Raw genomic sequence first — 21,872 nt, 5'->3', positions numbered from 1 at the left:
CTTGTTGCTCCAGATGTCCGCTGGACGCTCTGCTCCAGTGCTCGATCGTTGATCGTTCGCGATCGCTTGCATTTAAAATAGTGATCCGCGTTAAGGTGTATTTACTTTGGAGCTGCGATATAAGCTATAAAAGCTGCTCAAAAATATCTTTCTTTGGTGCGTTTATAGTGGAGCTGTGATAATAGTAGCTGTACAGTTTCAGGTATTTAAAGTTTCGCAAAGATGAACCATTTAATCACGAGTGATTCCGAAGAAGGACTATTATTATCCTCAAGTTCCGTAAAATGGCACACCGTGAAAAGTCTACGCAGTCAACGTAAACACTGCGCACTATTAATTTACCTATCGACGAAGAGGTGTTGTTTCTTCTTCAGACAAGTTGTGTGCAACCTCTGGCGACCCGTCACTTTTGAGTCTCCGATTCTGAAGGAGTTTCGGCTACTTCGGTGCTCCGTATCCCGCGTCATGTTGTTCAGATATAATTGCGTAGCAGGGAATCCGTGAACGGACCCAACTTGCAGACACGGGAACGTGTCTTGTGTTTATTAACATGACAATGGTCGACCCTGGTCAGCTGGAACGACGGTTCGCCATATGTAAGCGTGCTCCACGCGAGTGTGGATTCATTGTCTGCTCCGTGCCATTCAATTCTTCTTCAGGGTCGTCCCCGTGTTTTCGGGGACCTGGAACTTTGCCGGCTTCGGAACTGGATGTTCCAGGCTTCTCCGCGCCACATGGCCTCCCTAACGTTAACAGAAATCACACGATTCTCCCAGCATTCTCCATCAATTCCTACCCATCCACCTAACAGCGGCTCAAAGTCTCAAATATCCTCCAGCCGGCTCCTCCAATCCACCCGACGCTGACTCTACAAAATCAACGCAATCCATCGGCCAAGTGCTGCTTGACGAATTCAAGGCAACTTCCTCGGACGTCCGCAGAGCCATATCCCAGCGTCGCCTACCACGGAAAAGGAAAAGAATGAAGTTGATTTACACCGCTGACGAAACGGCCTCGTCCTCCCTACGTGGTCGGAGCCACTCGGCGCACAATTCGGTCTGGGGTCCCAGCGGTTGCTAGTCCCATCTCTGGGGTCATCTTTCGTTTGCAACCAGCATGCTGGCCGGCTATACGTGTCGAGCGACTTTCTACGCGTCTCCGTTGCTCCTTTCCGCCTGTGCGCCTCTCCCTTTCCATCTAATTGTCCCGATGGGTAGAGTGCGGGTGGCGAGGACCAGGCTCCGCTCCTCTCCTCCCTCCCGGGGCTCCACTGTTCCTCCTACTCCTCCTCGTAGACTGCCACCACCAGCAGCCAAGCGACTGCTCCTCGTGGACCTAACACGTTCGAATTAGTCGTCTCGTTAAGCAGCCTCGTGGCACGTCGAGGAACGAGGTCCGTCGCGTTTACTCGGATGACCGCGTCGCTCGACGTTTGGCGAACGATAAGGACACCACGGGTCAACGGTGTTCGCTGACGTGTGCATCCCGTGCAAACTGTTGGGCCTGCTGCATCCTGGGACGGTGTTCCGGCAGCGCCTCGACTCCGCGGCCGAACTGTGCGCTGCGGTGCCCGATGGATCGACCACGGCGACGATCACCTATGAACCTTGACTCGTGGCTGCTCGGTGAACCGGTCCCGTCGCTCCAATCCTCTCGAGACGTGTGCGAACCGCCTCCAGGTCACGCGCACCGCGGAGCAATTGTTGCACTTTAACGCGGGGCCTGGGTGAAAGTGATCTCGACTGGATTCCTGGGATACCGTCGCGGAGGGACATTTGCACTGGTGGTTTACTTTGGGCGAGCACACTTTTGGATTATCCTGAGGGACCCTCGGTGGAATTGCGGGGCGAAGAGAGGCTTCTGGGTGAGCTGTGCGTCTTGCGCAGGGTCGGTAGATCGAGCTTTGGGTTTTAGTGTGTTATGTGACGAAATTATTTGGCACGGCTCGCGTGGAGAGGCTAGAATTAAGTGAGAAGCTAAGTTTATCAAGGAAAGCTTGGTGAAGAACGAAATTATCGCCACGTGACGTGAGTGTGTCGGTGGGTTCTATTCTAGTCGAGTGGCAACTGGCGCGAGGCAAGCTATTTGTTGTTGCTACAGCTACAAACATTGCGACCGTGGTAGTCACCACAGGCCACACAGCGAGAGGAACGGAAATTCGACGATAGTCCATCGGTTGACTCACTGGCAGGTAGACGAGAGGTGGCAGCGGAGGGTCACGTGTCCCGAGTCGAAGGAGGACCGATCGATCCGGTGGGATCGAGCGTCAGTGTGCGGTGGAACGGGGATCGATCGGGCAGGTGGATCATCGCGCGCGGCTCGTGCAGCCTGGGCGTGTCGGTCTCGTACAGAAAACCGCCTGAACCTTGTTTTCGTGGAGTTGAAGAAGAAAGGAATTCCTCGGAGGAGTTACAACAGCCCGCGAACACTAGGGCCCCAACATACCGCGTGGACGTTGAACGTCGAACGCTGAGTCTTCCAAAACCGTGACTGTTCCCCAGAAGTGTTAATACTTGATCCTCTTCGAGGTCCGAAATCATTTCGTGGATACTTGTAACTAAACCTAAGGAAGAAGTACAGTAAAAGAGAAGAATAAGTGAAGCAGTGACGAAGAAAGCAACCTGAACACCCCGTGATTTGACAAACTTGCGCTATAAAAAAAGACAAACACCTCAGTGCACAGGTAGTGGACCAAAGTAGCAGAAGCAAAGGGACGCCGGGAAAACGGAGGAACTTAAAATAATAAAAATAAATAACTCAGCTACCCTACCACACGTAATTTCACCAAATCTATAAGCATACAAATGCTGAACGGTGACATCACGCCCCGATAAACACAACACCCGACGCGTTGTCTCCGGACGAGCATTTCGAGGGTCGAAATCGAGCGCGCGTGGCGTGCAACAGCTGCGCGGCGTTGAAATTTTTACGAAAACGACACACGCGTGCACCGGTCGAGGGGCCTGCATTTTCGAAAAGTCAACGAAGCATCGGGTCACCCGCGCAATGACGCCGTGAGGCCATTGTAGGCGGTGCAAGGGAGAACGGAGCAAAGGTATACGTGTACCGTGGCGTTTCGGGAGAGGAAAGGACATCTGGGGAAGTCGGCGGTGGCGGGAAAAGGACGAAAAGCGACGAGGGACAGCCAGCAGGCATCCGCAATAGGGGAACGTCGGACTTTCTGTGCTCCTCGTGGTACGTGCCCTCTTGTTCGAACGTGTGTTGGTGCGCGCGCGTGCAACCGCGCCACGTGCAGTCCGTAGGAATCCTGCGTGTACAAAGTTCCTGGCGTGCCTGGCAAAAACCGCGATACTTGTTGCTCGCCCTGTTCCCTGATGTAATAATAGTTGGTTCGTTGGTCGCGTCACCTTCGAGTATGCACGACGGGGCGAGGGATCGGCGTTTTTGCCCCGTTCTGCCGGCTCCGAGGTGTTTAACAGGTAATTCGGGAGGGAAGGGTGGAGGTTTAAACGGCGGGGGTGGTTTTCGGTTGTTCTTTGCTGCAATGGGACTGGGATTGCTTGCGATGTGAGACTTAAGCCTTCCATCGATAGTTTCTAACGACTCTTCCAGCCTTCTGTTGTCTTCGAGGACGCACGACGAGGTAAAAAATCGATGTGCCGTTCCCATTTCTTACCTGCTTGACTCCTCGATCCTCTGGCAAGATCCTGCCCTTTGTAGCAAGAATAGAGAGGCGTTTTGACTCTAGAATGACTCTGGCGTTTGCGTTTCCTCTTTGAAGCTAGCTTATCTTTCGAGACACAGGAATATTTATTCGACGGATGCTTTCTATCGTGATCTGAGAATTTCTGCGAGTTCCTCGCATCCATGCTTGACTTTTTCCTTCGTTCCACGCGAAGCCAGCATAGCTGCTCCGAATGCAGCCAAGAAAACACCAGGCACATATGTTTTTCTGCCATTTCGACCGGCGTTCCATCGTCGAAGCGCATTCCTTCAGAGAAAACACTGGCGAAGAAAGTTGGAAACATCTCCTTCCGCAGGCTTCGCGTTTAAATACCGAGCGTACCTGTCCCGATAAGAGGCGCGCGGGTAATTCACGATCCTACAATCGATTTACCAGATCTCTAATCTACGCTGTCCCCGATCGGTGCCCACTACAAACACGCCGGGGTCATCTTTCTCGTAGAATTCATGTTGTCGGCCCGCGACTATTTCGGGCTCGCGATTCCGGTATTTTTAGCGGCGATTCTAAGTTTGGCCACGGGCACAGGTTCTTGCCGTGTGCGTTATGTTATAATCCGGCCCCCGAGGTGTAGCGTACATCTGGGTAAATATACAATTCCCGATTTCACGAGCGTGTAAACGAATCACAATTGACCCTTTCATTCGAACCGGTCGATCGTCGATAAATCCCAAACGTTCCCCTTTTAAATCCAAGAAAACAAACCATTCTACTCGCGCAATACGAATTTAGCTGCACCTCTTGCTCGAGCAATTCGTGTTTTTCTCGGAAGAATTAATGTATTGGTAATAGGGAACAGCTTAATGATTGAGGGATGTGAAATTAGAAGATCCATCGACGCCACTGGAGTCTTTTTAAGGCTAGAGGAATTATCGACGTAGGCAGTGGTACGTCCAAGTCGATTAGCCAGTAATGAATATACACGACGATAAGCCCAAGGTAGTTAGTTGTTCAAGGTTTTGATTAAATCAACGTGAAACGGCTGGCTCGTTGCGATTCTACCCGCGCGTACGTTGCCGTTGCCGTTTCCTCGGGCGGCGGCCTTCTTCGAAACGATTTCGCGGCGATTGCGCGTTTGAATGTCAGCAATGCTTCATTATAAGAACGCGGGATAGGTTCGCAGAAGGGTAAAAGCGGGCGGTAGACGCGTTAGAGGAGACCGGGGCAGAGTGTAACAAAAAAAGTTTTCACAGTTTTTTCTCGAAAGTGTTTTCCTCAATCAGGAAATAATTTGCGGGATTTACTACTTACATATGTGGTGAACTAATTGCGTGAAAGTACGCGGCAAAATCTTGGACACTTAGACAACTAGCTTCGTCTTAAACAAATATGAACCTTTGTTACAATGTGTTACAGTCTCGGGGTAAATTGTAACACATCTATTTAATTATTTAAATAAAAATAGGGGCACAAATAAACATTTCTAAAAAATATAAATGAAAACACGTATCATTATTAAACATTTGATATAGGGGAGACCGGGGCAAAGTGACGCGAATAAAATTTTTCCCTTTCAACAAAAATGTGTGGAAATAGATTTATAATATAATTTGAATATTACTATTGATAAATGGCGAATAGCAATACTTAAGATAAACTTAAAGTATATTAAAATTCAACTTGAAAAGAAAATGCCAAAACGACATACATGGGGTAAAGTGAGCTGAAATAAAATACGAGTTTTAATTAAGGATATAGGTAATTATTAACCCTTTGCGCTGTGATGACGTGTGTAGCACGTTAGTTTGTTTTTTTTTTAACCGTGGTTTTCAAAAACTGTGGCAGATTTTTCATTTTTTTTTGAGGTTAGATTCTGTTCCATCACGCGCGTGGTTTCCCAGCTAGTTGACAGGTTAGGTTGTTGCGCACATCACTCGCGCATCTTTTTCTGCAGCTCAGTTTACCCCGATCACTTTGCCCCGAATGTGTACTCAGTGGGAAATTAATTATTTAATAATGTTAGGATTAATGTTTACTCAAACGCGTGTACGTGTATGTTTATAAGTTTGTTATAAACACGCAGAAAAAATTTGGAGTTAAAATATCACAATTAAGACTCGTTTATCCAAAAAGCAAAATTGAAAAGAAAACCAATTGAAAGTCTCTAAATAATTATCATTGTGGTATTACACACATTTATTACGTCACCAAAATTTGTAAATATATTCTATTGTTAAAGAACAAATTAAGGAAGCTCATTTTACCCCGAGGTTCACTTTGCCCCGGTCTCCCCTATATGAGTTAAACAATAATTGATTATTCATCTGATTCTATCAAAATCTTCTTTTTCGCTTTCTTTACTTTTGTCTTTATATATTTTTTTTTATACTTTTTGGATTCTCGATTGTTCTCTTGTGCGTCTAGAGCATCTTTTTCTGGTGCGTCAGCAAAAAGCTTGCTTTATCACCATTTAGAGCCGAGTAACTAGTAGCTTGTTACAATTTACCCCGAGCGTGGATTTTTGCGTTTTATCTCAGCAAACGAGAAACTAAACATCATATTACTAAAATGCGTACACATTATAATAAACCAATGTGTACTGATTCGTTTGCGACTAATAAGCAAAAATTCAAACGGTTTCTAATGACGGTTAATTGAAATAAAACTGCTAAGACAACATTTACTTACGTGCTCTAAATACTAAAATTCTGGGCTATAACCACAAATTGAATACATAACGCTTGTTTGTGTCACTGAAACCGACGGTGCAGATATCGTCAAGCAGCTCTCGGATGCTGTGGGTTACCAGATTTGTCGTTCAAAAGATTTTACTTATGTTACAATTTACCCCGTGTTACAACCTGCCCCGGTCTCCCCTACCGCGTAAATGGCCGTGAATTCGTGGAACGCTAACGCGATGTTCGACAAACGCTCCTCGTTCTATCATGGTAACGATCGTCTCGCAAAGATAATGCAGGAATTTGTGTGGAATTCAAGGATCGAAATGCGAAGCCTGATTTCTCAAAAGAAACACGAATGTATATTTTCTCCAGGGCAATGATTGTTTTTTTTGTTTTGTAAAATTACGATTTTATGAGATGACGTATGATATTAATATTATTCATTGTTAACGGCTTGGAACGTTATCAGGAATTGATTGAGCGGCTGGATTGTGTGGTTTCCAAGTGGAAGCATGTTTCATAACCCATCGAGCAGCGCGATAGAGCTTAATTAGCGGTATTATGAGTCAGCTGGGGCCGTTAGAATATCCAAATATGTCCTAATGTGCAGTTATTAGATACAATTGAGAGCTGAAGGCCAGTCGAGAGGCGATTCCTATCATTTCGACTCTTTCTTTATCGTGCGTACGCAGATTCACCGTTTCTATCTCTAAAACCAAGAGGCAATCAACTGAAATCCAAGAAAAAGGTCGTGTTCATAGAAACTACCTGTATCATCCAGTTCCGTGCTCATAGAACACAAAGGTGTATCGTCTAATTTCAATGCAGTTTCCATCAGATTCCCATTGAAGATCAATCTAGAAAGCTCGTATGACAAGCTCGAGTGCCTAGAAATGCATCCCTGCTAGCTGACGAGACTCAGATCGTGCCTACTTATCTCGGTCTGCTTAGCCATTAGCAAATTATCTGTTTCCTTAATGGAGTCATTACATCATCCCGTAAATTGCTGCATCTATTACGGAGCTGCGATTGGACGACAACGATCGCTCGTGGTTCGCCTAAGAATGGCCAGCACCTACGATCAATTGAATTTAATTGGTGAACCGCGACTTCCACGCAGCCGTCTTCGGAACTCGTATTTCCCTCGTTCCTTATTCTTCTATCAGAGGGGGCGCGATTGCAGCGGCACGAAAGAGCATTCGCTGCCTAACGAGATAAACGAGCTGCTGGTAGATACCGCCGTCTACGATTGAACGACAAATGCCCGCCTAATTTGTCTACCAGCGGCTGCCGCGCGCCCCGGCGCTGAAAAGGCAGCCGATCTTGGCTTATCGGTCGCGTCACGCGCGTCCACTGTTCCTGCGAACGGCGCTGAAGAATTTCGGCTGCACGACAGCTTCCCGCGTGGCCCTCTGAATAATCACGCGTCATTTTTCTCACGAATTGCAGCGCACGGGGCATTTGTATTCACGGCAGGTTACGCTGTACGATTGGAAGCAATTGTTAATGACTCCATCCTTGCGAGCACGGGAGGCCGTGCCCCGAATTCTTCCGCGGCCGTGTACAACGCTTTATCAATGAGTTCCCGGAATTTCTGCTCCTTAATTCGCGGCAGGCTCATTGAACGCGAAATTGACACAGTTTTAAGGCGACGTTAAATTAGCGTGAGATCCAGAGATACCGAGCCACTCGGGGAAAGCCTGCAGTGCGTATTTTACATTTAAATTACCTAGGGTGGGGGATCCAGTTTTTTTTGTCGACGTGAACGCGAGCGTCTTAATTCCTCTAAAATTGAGACGCGAATCGACCGGTAGCGGGGCCATAAATTCTCGAGTAAACGCTGTAATTTGCATGAACAGCGAATCCAGGACAAGTGAATATATTTAGTCTATCTCCTGCTGCGGTGTCCACTTCGATAAATTTCCTCCGCCAATTAATATTCCCCGCCGATGACATAACCACGGTCGTTGAAATAACGCCCCCCCTGCTTTCATCCGCGGTAATTGCATTTTAATCGACGTTGTGTACCTGCACGGTACCTACCACGTTAAAGTAAACCTTGGAAATGGTGAATTTTAATTTAAACAACTCTTATCGATTTACTTATCTGCACACGCAGAGATACATTTCAACGATCCCACGTGGCATTCGTGACATCGCCATCGGTCAGGCTTGTCAGGTATATTTTAATGCTCGTTCCCGAGGGCAACGATACAGGCTCGACCAGATTCGGGGATCTTAACGTCGCGACGCGTCGTTTACGCGGTTTACGACTGGCTTAATGGCCGAGGATTTTTAATATCCAACGAAATCCGGTATCTCTGGTCGGACGGGGAACAGTGTCCCGTGAAATCCACGGCGGCTGCTCTTATTTACGCAAGGATTACTTTAATGTTTACGACGGCGCGGTGCCGCCGCATCGCCGCAAATTTTCCAGCTTTAATGGAGCGCGCCCACCGTAGACAACGGGGAAGGAGTTAAGACAAGCGGAAGTTATGCCTGCTGCGAGCTAAGCCGATGCAACGATCGAGGATTTCGGCTCTTAAATATGTAAGATGTTTGGGGAAACTCTGACTAATAATCACCCCTGGAGAAAATGGACCATTTGTTGAGTAATATTTTTTGAGTAATAATCACCCCTGGAGAAAATGGATCATTTTTTGAGTAATATTTTTTTGAGTAATAATCACCTCCTTTCGAGTGTGAAAGTAAAAGTTTGTCTTCAAATCTGATGTTCCGTTGTATTACCGTCGACAAATTTCCATCAATTTAACATTACTCTGTCTCGAAGCATTGCTGTTCGTCAATTTTCCGTTATGGTCCCGGAATAGGGACCGCGTTCGAAGCCTGAGAGTTTGCAGTTCGGCGAGAGAGGATGGAACAGGGGAAAGAAAGTTACAGCGGAGGGAAAGGAACAGAAACGAACGGCGAAAGGTTGGGGCCGCGAGAGTATAAGAGGGGGAAGTAAGGGAAAAACGCGTTGGGCGCGCGACGCGACGCGCGCTCGCCAGTTTCTCACGACGGGAGCTTGCAAACCGGCGACGAAATAAAGCAGAAAGAAAAAGCGCATAATGTCGCAGGCTCTTCCCAATTACTGCGATTAAACGGATTCCCTCGTGAGGGAAACTATTACGCCGTGAAAGCCAGCGGTCGCTCGTGCGACGACGACGGGAAGAATGGCACCGAGGAGGGGCGCAGAGGGGCGAGGAGAGAGGCTCGACAGACACGAGGCAACAGGGACAGAGGGATGAGAGGAGAAAGAGTAAAAAAATCCGCGGAGAGAAACTGAACAGGCGAACGGGAGAGAGAAGGAGGCGGCACGGTGGGCCGCTGGGAGCAGAGGGAAAGGCAGATAGAAGGTGGAAAACGGGAGAAAGGGACGGCGATGAGGATTTATGTAATTTGTGTATATGACTTGAATAACTGCCTACATAATATAACGCTGCTGACTGGAGTGCGCGCGAGCAGGCGACGCCCTTCATCATGGAGCTTTAATTAAAATTACGTACGTTTGCTGCTTGTAACGTGCGCGCGAGCTCCCCACCGGCCCTCACCCGACCACCTCTTTTCTCTCTTTTCTCTCTTTTCCCTCTTTCCCATCCTTCGCTGTACGGGCCCCTCTTTCTCTACTCTCCACCGCCCCCCATCTCTGTTTAATATTTTTATGAGCTTTTCGCGACACAGGGATGTACGTACACGCGCGTACACGCTTGCGGCCGCCCTCTCGAGCGCACCTGTACGGAGAGGATACACTACGCAGCGTCTTTGAAAGGCGTTCATAGCCGCTGCTTAAAGTGGTACTTTTTCCTTCTTTCTTTCCTCCTTTCACCGCTCCGCCTCCGCTCCACCCTTCGTTTTCTTTTCTCCCGTCTGCGGCGAGTCGCTCCTGCCCTTCCCGCGCCCCCGCCCCGCCGAGGGAGGTATTCGCGCGGCGTACGCGAATTCTCATTTGCGAAATTCATATGAAAGAATTTGCATGGCGAACGCGCGGCATTTCCGAGGCGTCGATTGTCAGACGCCGCTGAAAACGACGGATTGTCTTTAGTGTCGGCGTAGCTGCGAGGGCGGCCCTTGCGGGTGCTCACGCGCAAACCACCAGACGATGAAAAGAACGAAGAATGGGAGAACGGGAACGAGCGTGGTGGAGGGGGGGGGGGCAGGGGCTGTTATTTGCACCTGTCGGAGGGTGACAGTGCGGTCGTATAAGTGCTCGAAAGGTGTATCGCGATGGCTGTGGCTGAACGTGTCACGTTCCCGGCAGACATTGCCGTTCATCGACGATATGCAAGTGTTTAAATTGCATTCAACAGCGCAGATTGCACGTCGCGATATGCTATTGATGGGGACTGGAGAGAGCTCATGTCAGGTAGTCGGTTTCCATCGATCTTTCCAATTTTTTCATACAATACGCGAGCTTTACAATGAACGTGGGTGTGCAGTTTGTGGTCAAACTAACGGCGACACAGAGCAGGAAGTATGAGAATTGTATTATAGGTACCGTAGGGTGGGAGAGGAATGAGTCGATACTTAATTAAGTATTCGATCACTTGATCGAATACTTAATTAAGTATTCGATCACTTGATCGAAAGATAATCTTTCGATATTTCCTCCTTTGTTTGACGTGCCATTATCAGCAGGAAGCACCGATTCCCCGATGATCTTCACCGACTCGAATCCGTTCGGTACACAACCAACCCCTTCTACGTGCGTGGAGCCATTCTTTATTTGCACGCCTCGTTCGATCACGACGAATGTAATGCCCGCAACAAGTGCACGGGCAAATGATTTTATTTTCCATGGTGGGTGCTTTGACCGTCAAACGTTTCATCTGCGTTCTTTATTTACACGAATCCGAAATTTATTTGCGAGCCGATCGTACGCCGCCGGGGCGCGGCGCGCACGGCTGGATGCGTTTTGAATATCTAATGCTTCGGAATGTTGTGCCGCTCTCTCCTTTTTTGTTTACATGCAAATACCGCGCTACGGGCCGATGTAAAGCATTTAAGTCGAGCCGGAGGATCGCGCCGTCACTCACGGGGGCGCGTTTCGCGCTTAAGAGCGACGACTGCGGCCGACGTAATTGCTTAACGACATCGGTGTCGAGTGAGTCCGCCTTGATTATCTTCCGGGAACTAATCTCGTGGAGGCATCGAACAATGACGAATCTGTAATGAATATTCAACGTATCCCTGGATTCGTTCGTATGTGCAGCATATCCATTATGGATATCCATAGGCTGATTCCAGATACTCTCTCAGCGTGTTTGCGCTTAAAACCCTGCAGGGTTGCCGCTGGCCAGGCTGAACGTTGGCTCGCGAATTTAGAGGGGGTTGCTGGGTGTACTGGCGAGTCGACTGGTACCTTAAAATGGGCACTTTTAAACGTGGATGACTTATCGGGGAGAAAGATTGCTCTACTGACTTTATTTCTATGCAATCAATATCATTTTGCATATTAAGCAGAGCTAACAGAGGGGAGCCAGCTGCAGAGTTGGTGAAATTAAAAATCTGCCAAAGAAACACTGTTTAAATTTATCCTTCGATACTATACTCTAACAAGGGGAGACCGTGAGATCTGGGACACGGATTTTGATGAATCTCATATATGTTGTAGTGCAGGTATAGTAGAACAATATGTGTCTCACATGTTGGGTCCACTACCCCAGAGTTTCCGAAATATTAATAAAAACAGATGTTTATAAGCAAGCTTATAAGCCGAGTAGGCGACGTATTTTCTTTTAAATTAAATGTAATGTCCACTAGAAACTAATTGTACAATTAAAAAATGTACCTGTGGCCATACGTCTTTTATTAGATGCGCATGATGCTGTGAATTTTATTGTTTCAGTTGTTTTTACGGTAAATGTCATATTTTAATCCCCATAAAAAAAAATTCAAAAAAGTAAAATATTAGGCCAAGTACACGAAATCAAATAAATCACAAAAGAATAGAAGATAATAATAATTAGCATATAAAAAAAAAATGTGAAATCAAAATGAGCTGCGAGTACATAAAGATGCTTTGTTCCTACATTTCATTACTCATATCGCGGACATTTTAATATAATGTGAAGATAAAATGTAACATCTAGACATTTGCCTAGATGTCCGCGGCCTCGAAGTCAAATATTGGCGTGGCCAGGCAAGGTATTCTCAGATCATCAATACGCATACCTTCCCTCACGCAGGCTTTCGCGTAATTTGTCAATTTAAAACTCTGACAATATGAGTACACTTTCATTATTTTGCGTTTTTAAATAATTCTTATTCATCGACACCTTGACCTTGCCTGGCCACACTAAGAATTTGACTTCCAGACCGCGAACATCTAGGCGAATGTCTAGACACCACAACACACCTTCTAAAGAAACTCTTGAACCGAGTAACCCTTGGTTTTTCATTAGAATCAGTAGACTAATCTCTTTTTACTCTTTTTACTTGTACTGCGGTCTGTCACTTCTCCTTTTGATTGTCGTCGTATGTGATCAGTACTGTTGTCATTGTCGACAGGCTTGTTAAAAGGATCCGTGACGGCTGAGCGGCCGCGCACGCTGCGTCGGTTGCGGAACGTCTACGGGCCGGCCGCATGCGGAATGGGAACCGGCGGCGAGGGTGGAGGCGGCGAACGCATCGAGGACGGAGAGGTCGCGTTCCGATTGTCCGAGCGTGACCGCGAAAGGGACGAGAAGTCCCTTAGCATAATGAGCCCGTTCGACGAGCAGGAGGAATGGGCCAAGATCTCCGAGATCATGGCGTCGTTCGGCACCGGCCTGGTCAGGGAGTCCGTTTTCGTCACCGAGCTCGAGAAAGAGTTCCAGACGAGACTAGGTACTACAGTACATTGAATTCTTTGCTCTTCCATTCACGTAGAAGGTAGAAGTTGCTCGCTTTTGGTAACGGCGAACGAAAACGGGAGCTTTAGATAAGAGGGATGCTTAATTATTTATTTATTTATTTATTTATTTAAACGGAAACCCTTTTGATAAATCAATATACAGCAGTGTATACACTGAGAAATGAAGCACGGATTAGAAAATTACATTCATAATACGCAATATGGTGGCAGATTAAGTCACATAGAGAGAAGCACATAAAAGCCAATGTAAAACGAAATAACAGCTAGTTACATATATGATTAATAACTCTAGTTCTAAATGTCTGAAATGAGCAGTCGAAGAAATCGAACACTTTAACTTTTTACAGTGTTAACGTTCATACACATACGGTTTATCGGATTGTATTTACCCATTAGAGTACGATGATGTTCTACATATAAAGTGAACGGTGCCTAAGTTTTTTTTAGGAAGAATATGTAATCTAAAGAGTTGTAGAATTTGAGGGTACTTAATAACGTAATTAATAATCTAATAACTAAAAAATAAATCCGCTATGAATCTACGTCTTTCAAGTGTCGGTATTCGTAATTAACAGAGGAGAGGCACATAATTATGAGTATAAGCAAAAGTGTACGACGGACCACCAAGTTCGTACGCAGTGAAGCGAAGAAATTTATGCTGGACACGTTCAAGTAATAAGGAAAGGTTCTTAAAGTACGGATTCCAGATAATAGAGCAATATAATTATAACCGTAAGGGATGCTTGGGAGCAAGTTGTCACCTGAGTAGTTTAGTTGGGATCAGTTTTACAATATTCCCGCGTGATATTTGTACGGTGATAACGTTTCGAGCCGCGCGGGCAACTTCAAATCCCATCCGATGAAAACGGCCAAATATCGAGGCGCAGAGGCAATCCTCCGTGAATTAAACCCGCGGTTCCAATCTGATTTGTACGCAGGCCTGAGTTCGGACACCAGCAGCAGCCCCATTGTCTCCACTTCCGTCGGTCAGTGGCTGTCAACGCTGGGCCTGGCGGATTATGAGACCCTATTCATTAATTACGGTTTCGACGACCTCGACTTCATAGTGAGTATATCGTCGCGCACGTCGAGCTCTTTCCTCGCCGGCGGGTCACCTTGGAACCGATGCCTATCGTTTGTTCGCAGAACGGGGTGCTAGATGAGGCGGACCTGAAGGACATCGGGATCAACAGCGACCAGGAGCGCACCGTGATTATGGACGCAGTTGGTCTGCTCAACAAACGCGTGGACAAACGGCATAGCGGGGTTGGACAGTCGGTGGACGAGTGGTTGAAGAGCATTCACCTGGAGAATTACACGGAGACGTTCAGGAAGCATCTGTACACGGAGATGGATCGCGTGAGATGCGTGTGGGAGGTGGAGCTGGCGGCCGTGCTGGAAATCCAGAAGCCGGCGCACCGTAAGAGGATCCTCGCGTCGGTCAGCGACTCCAGCACGCGTGCCCCGAATCGAAATTGCACTGGGCCGAACCTGGAGGATCTTAATAAGGACCTCAACACCTTGGTGAGTGAAATCGTTCATCCCTGTTGAATAAAAATCGTCGCGATGCAAATTGTCGCGCGAAACGCGCCGGGTGAGCGCTCTATGCTGCTTCGATCATCAGCGACTTGACGTTTCATCCTAACCAGGATGAAACGTAGACTCTTTCAAACGCTATCCTCCTTAATCGACAATGAATGGGAACGTTCTGAAGTGTAAAGAAACATTACACCTGTCAGGCTTTGAGCATTTGCCGCCCAATAGCCAAGTTGCCCTCGACACCCCCAATTTTCTATCAACCCCAGCGTGCAATATTGCAAAGCACGATCGGAGCTTAAACCTCTGACATGTTGGAATGAAAAGATCGAGTCGCAACCCTTACCCCGGCGGCAGGCAGAAGAGATACATGGACTGGAAGGGTTTAACGACGTTCGTCAGTATCATCGTCATCTTGCTCGACACTCTTTGCCCCTCGATTCTCTCACCTGCCTGATGAAGAGGAGTGGGGGGCGCGTCACACGGCGAAGATCGTGCGTTTTGAGAGCCCGAATGAAAACAGATGTAGGGAAAGGGGGAGAGAATGGGGGTGGTGGAGTCAGTCAGCGAGCGAAGCAATCCTGTTAAGAATTACCGGTGAACGGTTCAGCGGGGTGTCTGACAAGGGCCACCGGAGCACTTGGCCGAGAAGAGGGCGGAATCGGGCCTCGAGGGTTGGCGCTCGCGACACCAGCAAGCTCGATCGCTTCCGACGGCTTTCAGCCGATCGCGTCATAATGTAAATATCGCGGCTAATTGGAGGAGCCGTTATTGTAACGCGTGCATCAGCCGGCAGCAGCCAAGCTACCTGTTCGACGGGGCACATGCACGCCGACGGCACTCGAGGCGAAGCTTTCAGGCTGATCGCTCGAGCGGACGCTAATGGTTTTTGTTCGGGCGCCTCGAGCGCGATACGTGGCGCATCCCCGTTAACGAGCCACTCCGTTGGCCCCGACTCTCCTGCCCGTCTTTTCGGCGCTGCTCCCTTAATTAGCTAATTAAATTCGATTAATGGCCGACGCGCACACGTACGCGCAAATTGCTCGTTTTTGTTCCTCCGTTTCTCTGCTCCTTGCGCCCATTCTTTCACCGCAATCGAATTTCACGACTGCCGGCCATCCGAGTGACGCGCGACCACCCTCCGTTCTCGTCTCATTAATCGGCTGTCGAACACCGCGGCGTCCTTGCAGATGCGGATATGCGATTCCTTGGGCAGCTGGCGCGCTCTGCCGCACGTTTACATTGTTCGTAGGATGTAAACAGGGATTGAAACGGTTTCGAAAGTAACTGTTTCGAACAGTTATGTATCGATTTTGACTGAAACAGTTATGAAGAACCGATATTCTGAATAACTGTTATAACGAACCGAAATTTCTGACTATATCGATTTCGGTTACGGTTATACAGAACCGATATTATATCGGTTATAACGGTTCTAGAACCGTTATTTTTTCGGGTCTATATCGGTTCTAAAACGGTTCTGGAATTGCTTCTTGCATCGATTTTACAGGAATTGAAATAAGTAGATAGTACGCTTACAGATTACTGTATGTTAAGGGGTTATACCTAGTCAGGCGGCCGAAAAGAGGCGAATATTTGTGATTTTTTTTGAAGAAGCGGAAGCGTATAATTTTACAAAACTTTTTGCGTTTAAAAGAGCAACATTTAAAGAACATTTGGTAATTTTTTCGTAGAAAAGTATGTAAGTTTATAATAAAGTAACAAGCGACATCCAAACTCTTCGTAACTGTTTCAAGAACCGAAACCGATATCACAACTGTTTTAAACCCCTGGATGTAAATGATAGGACACGCGGTGCCTCGCGTGCGGTCCATTCCGAACGGTTCGTCCCTGCCCCCCTGAAACAGTTTACTCAGTTGCATATGAATTCACACTCGCGCAGTATATCGGGTGCAATTATGATATTGAATTTCGGCGAGCTCCACCTTGCTCACGGTTACCTTACGCTCCCCCGCGCGCGATGGTTCGGTACCCCTTGCCGCAGATGTTTCGACGAGTGGGTGGTTGTCTCTTTGTTTTTCAAGCGACCCGCTCGCCGAAGCCGCGGCACGACACGAATTACACACTGGCGAGCCAGATGTAACAAACGATTCGCGGCGTGTAATCCGAATTGGAGCGATACGCTCGCGTGGCTCGAATCCGGTTTCGATCGTAATTCCCGGGCCGCCGCGAAACGGCCGCTCGCGTTTCAGCCCGGACAGAGATTGCAAAAAGTAGTTTCCTTTTTGTAGGTTCCTCTGAAGGGGGGGGGGGCGGAGGAGCGATAGGGGTTGGCACCGAGGGGGGTGGGGGTCGCAGTTCGAAACGCGATGCTTTTACGAGTGTAATTGTACGTCGTGTAACGCGAGCCGGATTTTCGAGCATGGCTTTGTAACGCTCACGTGAAAATTTCCCCGCGAGACGGGAGGGGGTGCCCGCTTTTTTTTCAGTTTCTTTTTTCCCGTTCGCCAACGTATCGGGGATTCGTCGGCGAAACGGATGCAACGGGTAACGTCATCCGGTTCGCCGAAATGGGCGAATATAAAAGAAAAAAAATGCTCCTTTCTGTCGTTCACTCGTTCGCGAGCCCGTCAGCAGGCTTTCGCGTTCGGTAAAAATTGGATGAAACTCGAGGGGTCGACTGTTTCTCGTGCGTCACGGTGTCGTGTCGATACTCCGAAACAATGGCTCATTGGGATTAGAGTTGGCGCGTAATGGATTAATAATGGCCCCATTCGTATTTCGTTAAATCGAATGGTCGATCGCAATATGAAATGTATCAAAATTCCCGCGAGACCTTTTGCATCGCCACGCGAACTTCCAGCGTGCGGTTGAAGTTATCCTCGCGCGTTAATACAGCCGAAAGGAAAGAGCGTTTACCGCGATAACACTGTATCAGCTATTGCGAAACTTAGCGCCGACTGAGTCAGACCGATAGGCACACAGACGTTCGTGACAATATTTTCTCGAAAGCGCGAATAATTCTTAACCCTTAACTGGTATCCTGGGTCGCACACGACCCCAAGCACTCAAAGTTCGCTGCAAAATTTTTGCTTGTCTAAGTTTGTCAACTGAATTTCTAATTAATTTTATAGTTAATAGTTTAACGTTCTACGTTCCTATTATTTTATACATTACCTAAGAACAAAATATTCATAGAGGATGATCTAGTGTCGACTTTACAAATTTCTGTGTCCTTTTTTATTTGGGGTCTGCCACGACCCCAGTATACCAGTCACGTTTGCCAAAAACAGTATACCAGTTAAGGGTTAACTTGACAACGAAGTCGAAATCGGTGTCTCGGGAATCAGTGACCTAAAATCGAAACCGACAACTCTAACTCTCTTAAGCATCCTTGCAAAACTGCGCCACGTACAAAGAGTAGATTTTTAACTGTTAAGAATTCAGAGAGCACTCGTTCCTTTGCACGCGAGCACTTAAGCTTCGTCTTGACGAGTCCACTTATCTCTGAGACAACTCACAATCCCATAATCACTTACAAGACTAGATTAGCCGGCAATGTCACGTGTGACGTAAAGAATAATTACCTTTTTGAAGAAAAAAAGAAAGACAGTGAAATGGGAGCGAAGAAGATTTGAAATCGAAAGACGCGTCGAAGGATCGCGCCCCTCACGCGGCCGTTTCTTGCCGTTTCCGCAGAAGACGAACATACAGCAGCTGAAGGAGGAGATACGGGAAAAACTGCCGGAAACAACGGCGGAGGGTAATGGCGGGACGTCGATAACCGGAACGAATACGACTACGACGGGCACATTAAGGCACCGCAAAAACAGACCAGCCCCCCAGCCACCCCAGCGACCCAGTTCGCATAATGGGGCGATCTCGGCACCGGAACAGCTCGAGATCAGGGCACCGTCGGAGCTGCTGTTCGGCGTGCCGTCCACCCTCAAGACGCAATGGAGGCACCAGCCAAAAGCTCTAGTCACCGGCTGCGTCACGTACGTCGCCAACGTAAGTCTAATTACTTCCGTGTTCCCTCTGGCTCTTGGCTTGCTCCTCCACCCGCTGCCTTTCGCGTAGCTGCTCCTTTACCGAGCCAAATATCCTTAACTAAGCTTCCAATGCTTGGCTGTTCGATATAATTCCGTGGGAATGCACGGCAGTTTAATAGTTCAGTTCCTTCCGACAGAGTTGCACGCGTATTTAGTGAATTTTTGTGTAGTTCCTTTTTTCGAAGTGTAACTATAGCGGAGGAAGGAGGTTGTTCCTTTTGCTGCGAAAACTTAGGTCTCTTGTGGCTGTATAATAATTTACAAGCCTTTTTTATATTTAGCTTCACTTGCGAGTTCGTTGGCTGGGGTGAAATCTTGTGAGATAATTTTGACCCACTTCCACATATCCGATCGACTTGAAACTTTGCACATGTAGTTCCGATGATAATACAATATTTTCGCTAAAAAGCTTAAAATCATTTATAGTAAATTTTTTTGTAAAAAAATTAAGTGAGGATTGTCTGTTTTCTGTGTTATCTTAAGTAGTTAAGTACTGAGGTGCATGCGTTTCTTTTTTAAGAATAGAGTCGCGAAGATTTGTCGAGTGGAATCTGCGAAATTCTCGAAAATGCAGGCGGTTGTGTGGGATAAAAGGGAAGCCGCAATTGCACCCATGGAAACGAGAATATTTCATGCTGCCGTAGTAATTGTACTCCGTAATTCAGCTCCGTCTTTCTCCTTCCCTCTGCCCGACGTATTACAGGGTTCTTGAATAACAAGCGCGCTTGCGATGTCAGCCAGATAGTCGTGACAGAGCCTCAAGGTGAAGGCTATTATCATAATCGTTGCGTGGGTGTAACTAATAACACATTTCATTCCGGCCATTATCTCTCGTGAAGCAACTTTTGACGCGCACAAGGAACGTTTCACGCTTTCTTCCTCCGCGGAATCGCTCGGCTGATTCCCTGATAATCGTGCACTTCCTCGAGCACACGAACCCATAAATATTACGTTACAACAATAATTTCGCGATAACCGCGACACCAGTGGGATTTCCAAGAGCCTCCCTTCGACTTGTCTCTGTAAGCCCTGAGGAACTTCGCCGATCTGGAGTCCGGTTCTTTCGTGGTGATTCTAGAGACGGGGTGTTTCTTTCTGTTTGAAAATCGCGTAGTATCTGGGCTCCACCGTGGTGAAGGAGTTGCGTGGCACCGAGTCCACCAAGAAGTCCATACAGAAGCTGAAGAAGACGTGTCGCGAGCCGAGGGTCACACCCGACATCACTCTGGCGATTTCTTATCGCGGTGTTCGATTCCTGAACACGGTGACTAATGTAAGATATGATGGTCGGCTGGAGTTATCCAACGTTTATCACTGTTGATCCTTTACGACGCTACGCTTAGCGAGAAACCTGCAGTCACATCGTTTCGCTTTTATATTTTAAGCGTCGAATATTTCAGTCGCCGTATCGTTGACAGTTGAGAATATGGAATATAAGAGAAGAAGAGACACCAAGTTTCTTTGCCAGAGTGATCGAAGTCGTTAAGAATGTATCGGACGTAGAATATTAGGCAAAAGTGTATAAATTTGAAATACTTGAATATCTACGTCTTACGCATAGTGAATCTAGTCCTAGTAGGTACTTTACTCCTAGAAAGGTATTTTTGTATTATACAAATGCTTTTTCAGGCATCGTTTGCTAAACTTTTCCCACTGAAAATGACCCAAATTCATAATTTTCTCGAGTTATAATTTATTTCTTTAACACTGTTCCTACCGACACTTCACGAATACCTATTCCTACCGCGACCGGTCGAACGACGGGTCTTTAGCAAAACTTATATTTTTTAATATAGAATGAAGATAATAGCTAATTTGAGAATATAAAAATATAGTTTCTTTTATTCTGAAGTATATCATATTCATACGTATATTTGAGGAAAAGTCGTGAAGTTTAAAGGCGATTCAATTACGTTGTATAGGGTAGATGTACGTTTGTGGTCATTGCACTGTTTTTGGACATATACATAATTATTTTATTTTTTAATTTTTTGCAGACCATTATTATGTGGAGAATTTCACATCATAAATATTTTGTTTAGTTTACCGCCGGAAATATAAGGTTACATTTATTGCTTACACGGAAAAATATTATATTTTTTAAGAAGTGGCGAAAACTGGTGCAATACCTTAAAGTGGCCACAAATGGTGCATCCGCCCTATAGGAAATTCTAATCGAAATTTTAAAAACTGTCATTTGACCGGTCGTGGTAGGAATAGTGTTAAACCGGTGTAGTGAAAACAATTGAAACTCGGCAGATATTTTCATCTACCCATATACATGTACAAAAAAATTGCAAACATTGGTACCATTTCTTCAACATTTTTTCAGCTGTTTTATCTGTCAAGATCGTCTCTTTGCATACGTGTAAAATCAGCGAAAACTAAAATCGTTATAACTCAGCAACCGTTTAGCGACTTCGTTTACATTTTTTTAAATACATCAGGAAGATTAAAAAGAACAATCTCCAAAATTGTCATCAACTTCTAACTATTTTGAATTTAGGTCCGATACATCCTTAATAGAAGCCCAGTTTCTCGTTCTTTTTATGTAATAGCAGATATCCGCACGATTTCAATCGTGTACAAATAGAAAACTTAGAAGTGCAAAGTTCTGTTCTCGTGTTCGTGGAAACTCTTCGCGGGGAAGTAATTTCAGCTGGTGTCGTGCTATAAAGGATTAACAGTGAAAGTACGCTTATCGTGTCTACATACGTTTTGCATTTGGAACGATACGGATCGATAGGAGCCGATTTGCGAGCATGAGATTCGGAACATTCACTGCGCCTGCCAGGACGCCGACGATCTCACGCATTTCGCGTATATCACCAAGGACCATGCCAGCCGCACGCATTTCTGCCATGTCTTTTCCGTGCCAACGATGGTGAGTCTCTTTCCTTGAAATTTCTTCGAACAAGTCATGAAACAATCGCCGTTAAAGCTCCTCCGATCAATGGTACCGCGGCGTGTGGTACCTTGGCCTTAAAATTTCCGCAAAGATCATCGCTATTCAATCGTTAGATCTTCGCGTCAGGACAAAGGAACCCCCTAAACAATGAAAACCTTCAACTGCTCAGACTACATAGTCTTGCAGCGAGCAACTGTTCTATAAAAAGTGTACGAAGCGAAGATTACCTGTTCCA

General features: G+C 46.7%; 1 protein-coding gene across 3 annotated transcripts in view; it reads left to right on the top strand.

Annotated features, from left to right (window-relative positions):
• Window positions 1-21,872, top strand: part of LOC143366715 (ankyrin repeat and SAM domain-containing protein 1A) — a 70,829-nt gene that overhangs the window by 40,296 nt on the left and 8,661 nt on the right. For 2 of the 3 annotated variants that reach the window (XM_076807991.1, XM_076807990.1), the window contains 6 exons: window positions 12,835-13,152; window positions 14,119-14,246; window positions 14,327-14,704; window positions 18,377-18,688; window positions 19,844-20,002; window positions 21,476-21,613. In XM_076807991.1, the coding sequence (XP_076664106.1) occupies window positions 12,835-13,152; window positions 14,119-14,246; window positions 14,327-14,704; window positions 18,377-18,688; window positions 19,844-20,002; window positions 21,476-21,613 (1,433 nt within the window). Of the gene's footprint in view, window positions 1-12,834; window positions 13,153-14,118; window positions 14,247-14,326; window positions 14,705-18,376; window positions 18,689-19,807; window positions 20,003-21,475; window positions 21,614-21,872 lie in introns of those variants that run through there. The other variant, XM_076807992.1, reaches the window with a different exon arrangement.

This window comes from Andrena cerasifolii, chromosome 3 (genome assembly GCF_050908995.1).
Source record: "Andrena cerasifolii isolate SP2316 chromosome 3, iyAndCera1_principal, whole genome shotgun sequence".
Classification (NCBI taxonomy): Eukaryota; Metazoa; Arthropoda; class Insecta; order Hymenoptera; family Andrenidae; genus Andrena; species Andrena cerasifolii.
This window is presented reverse-complemented; position numbering and strand designations above follow the sequence as displayed.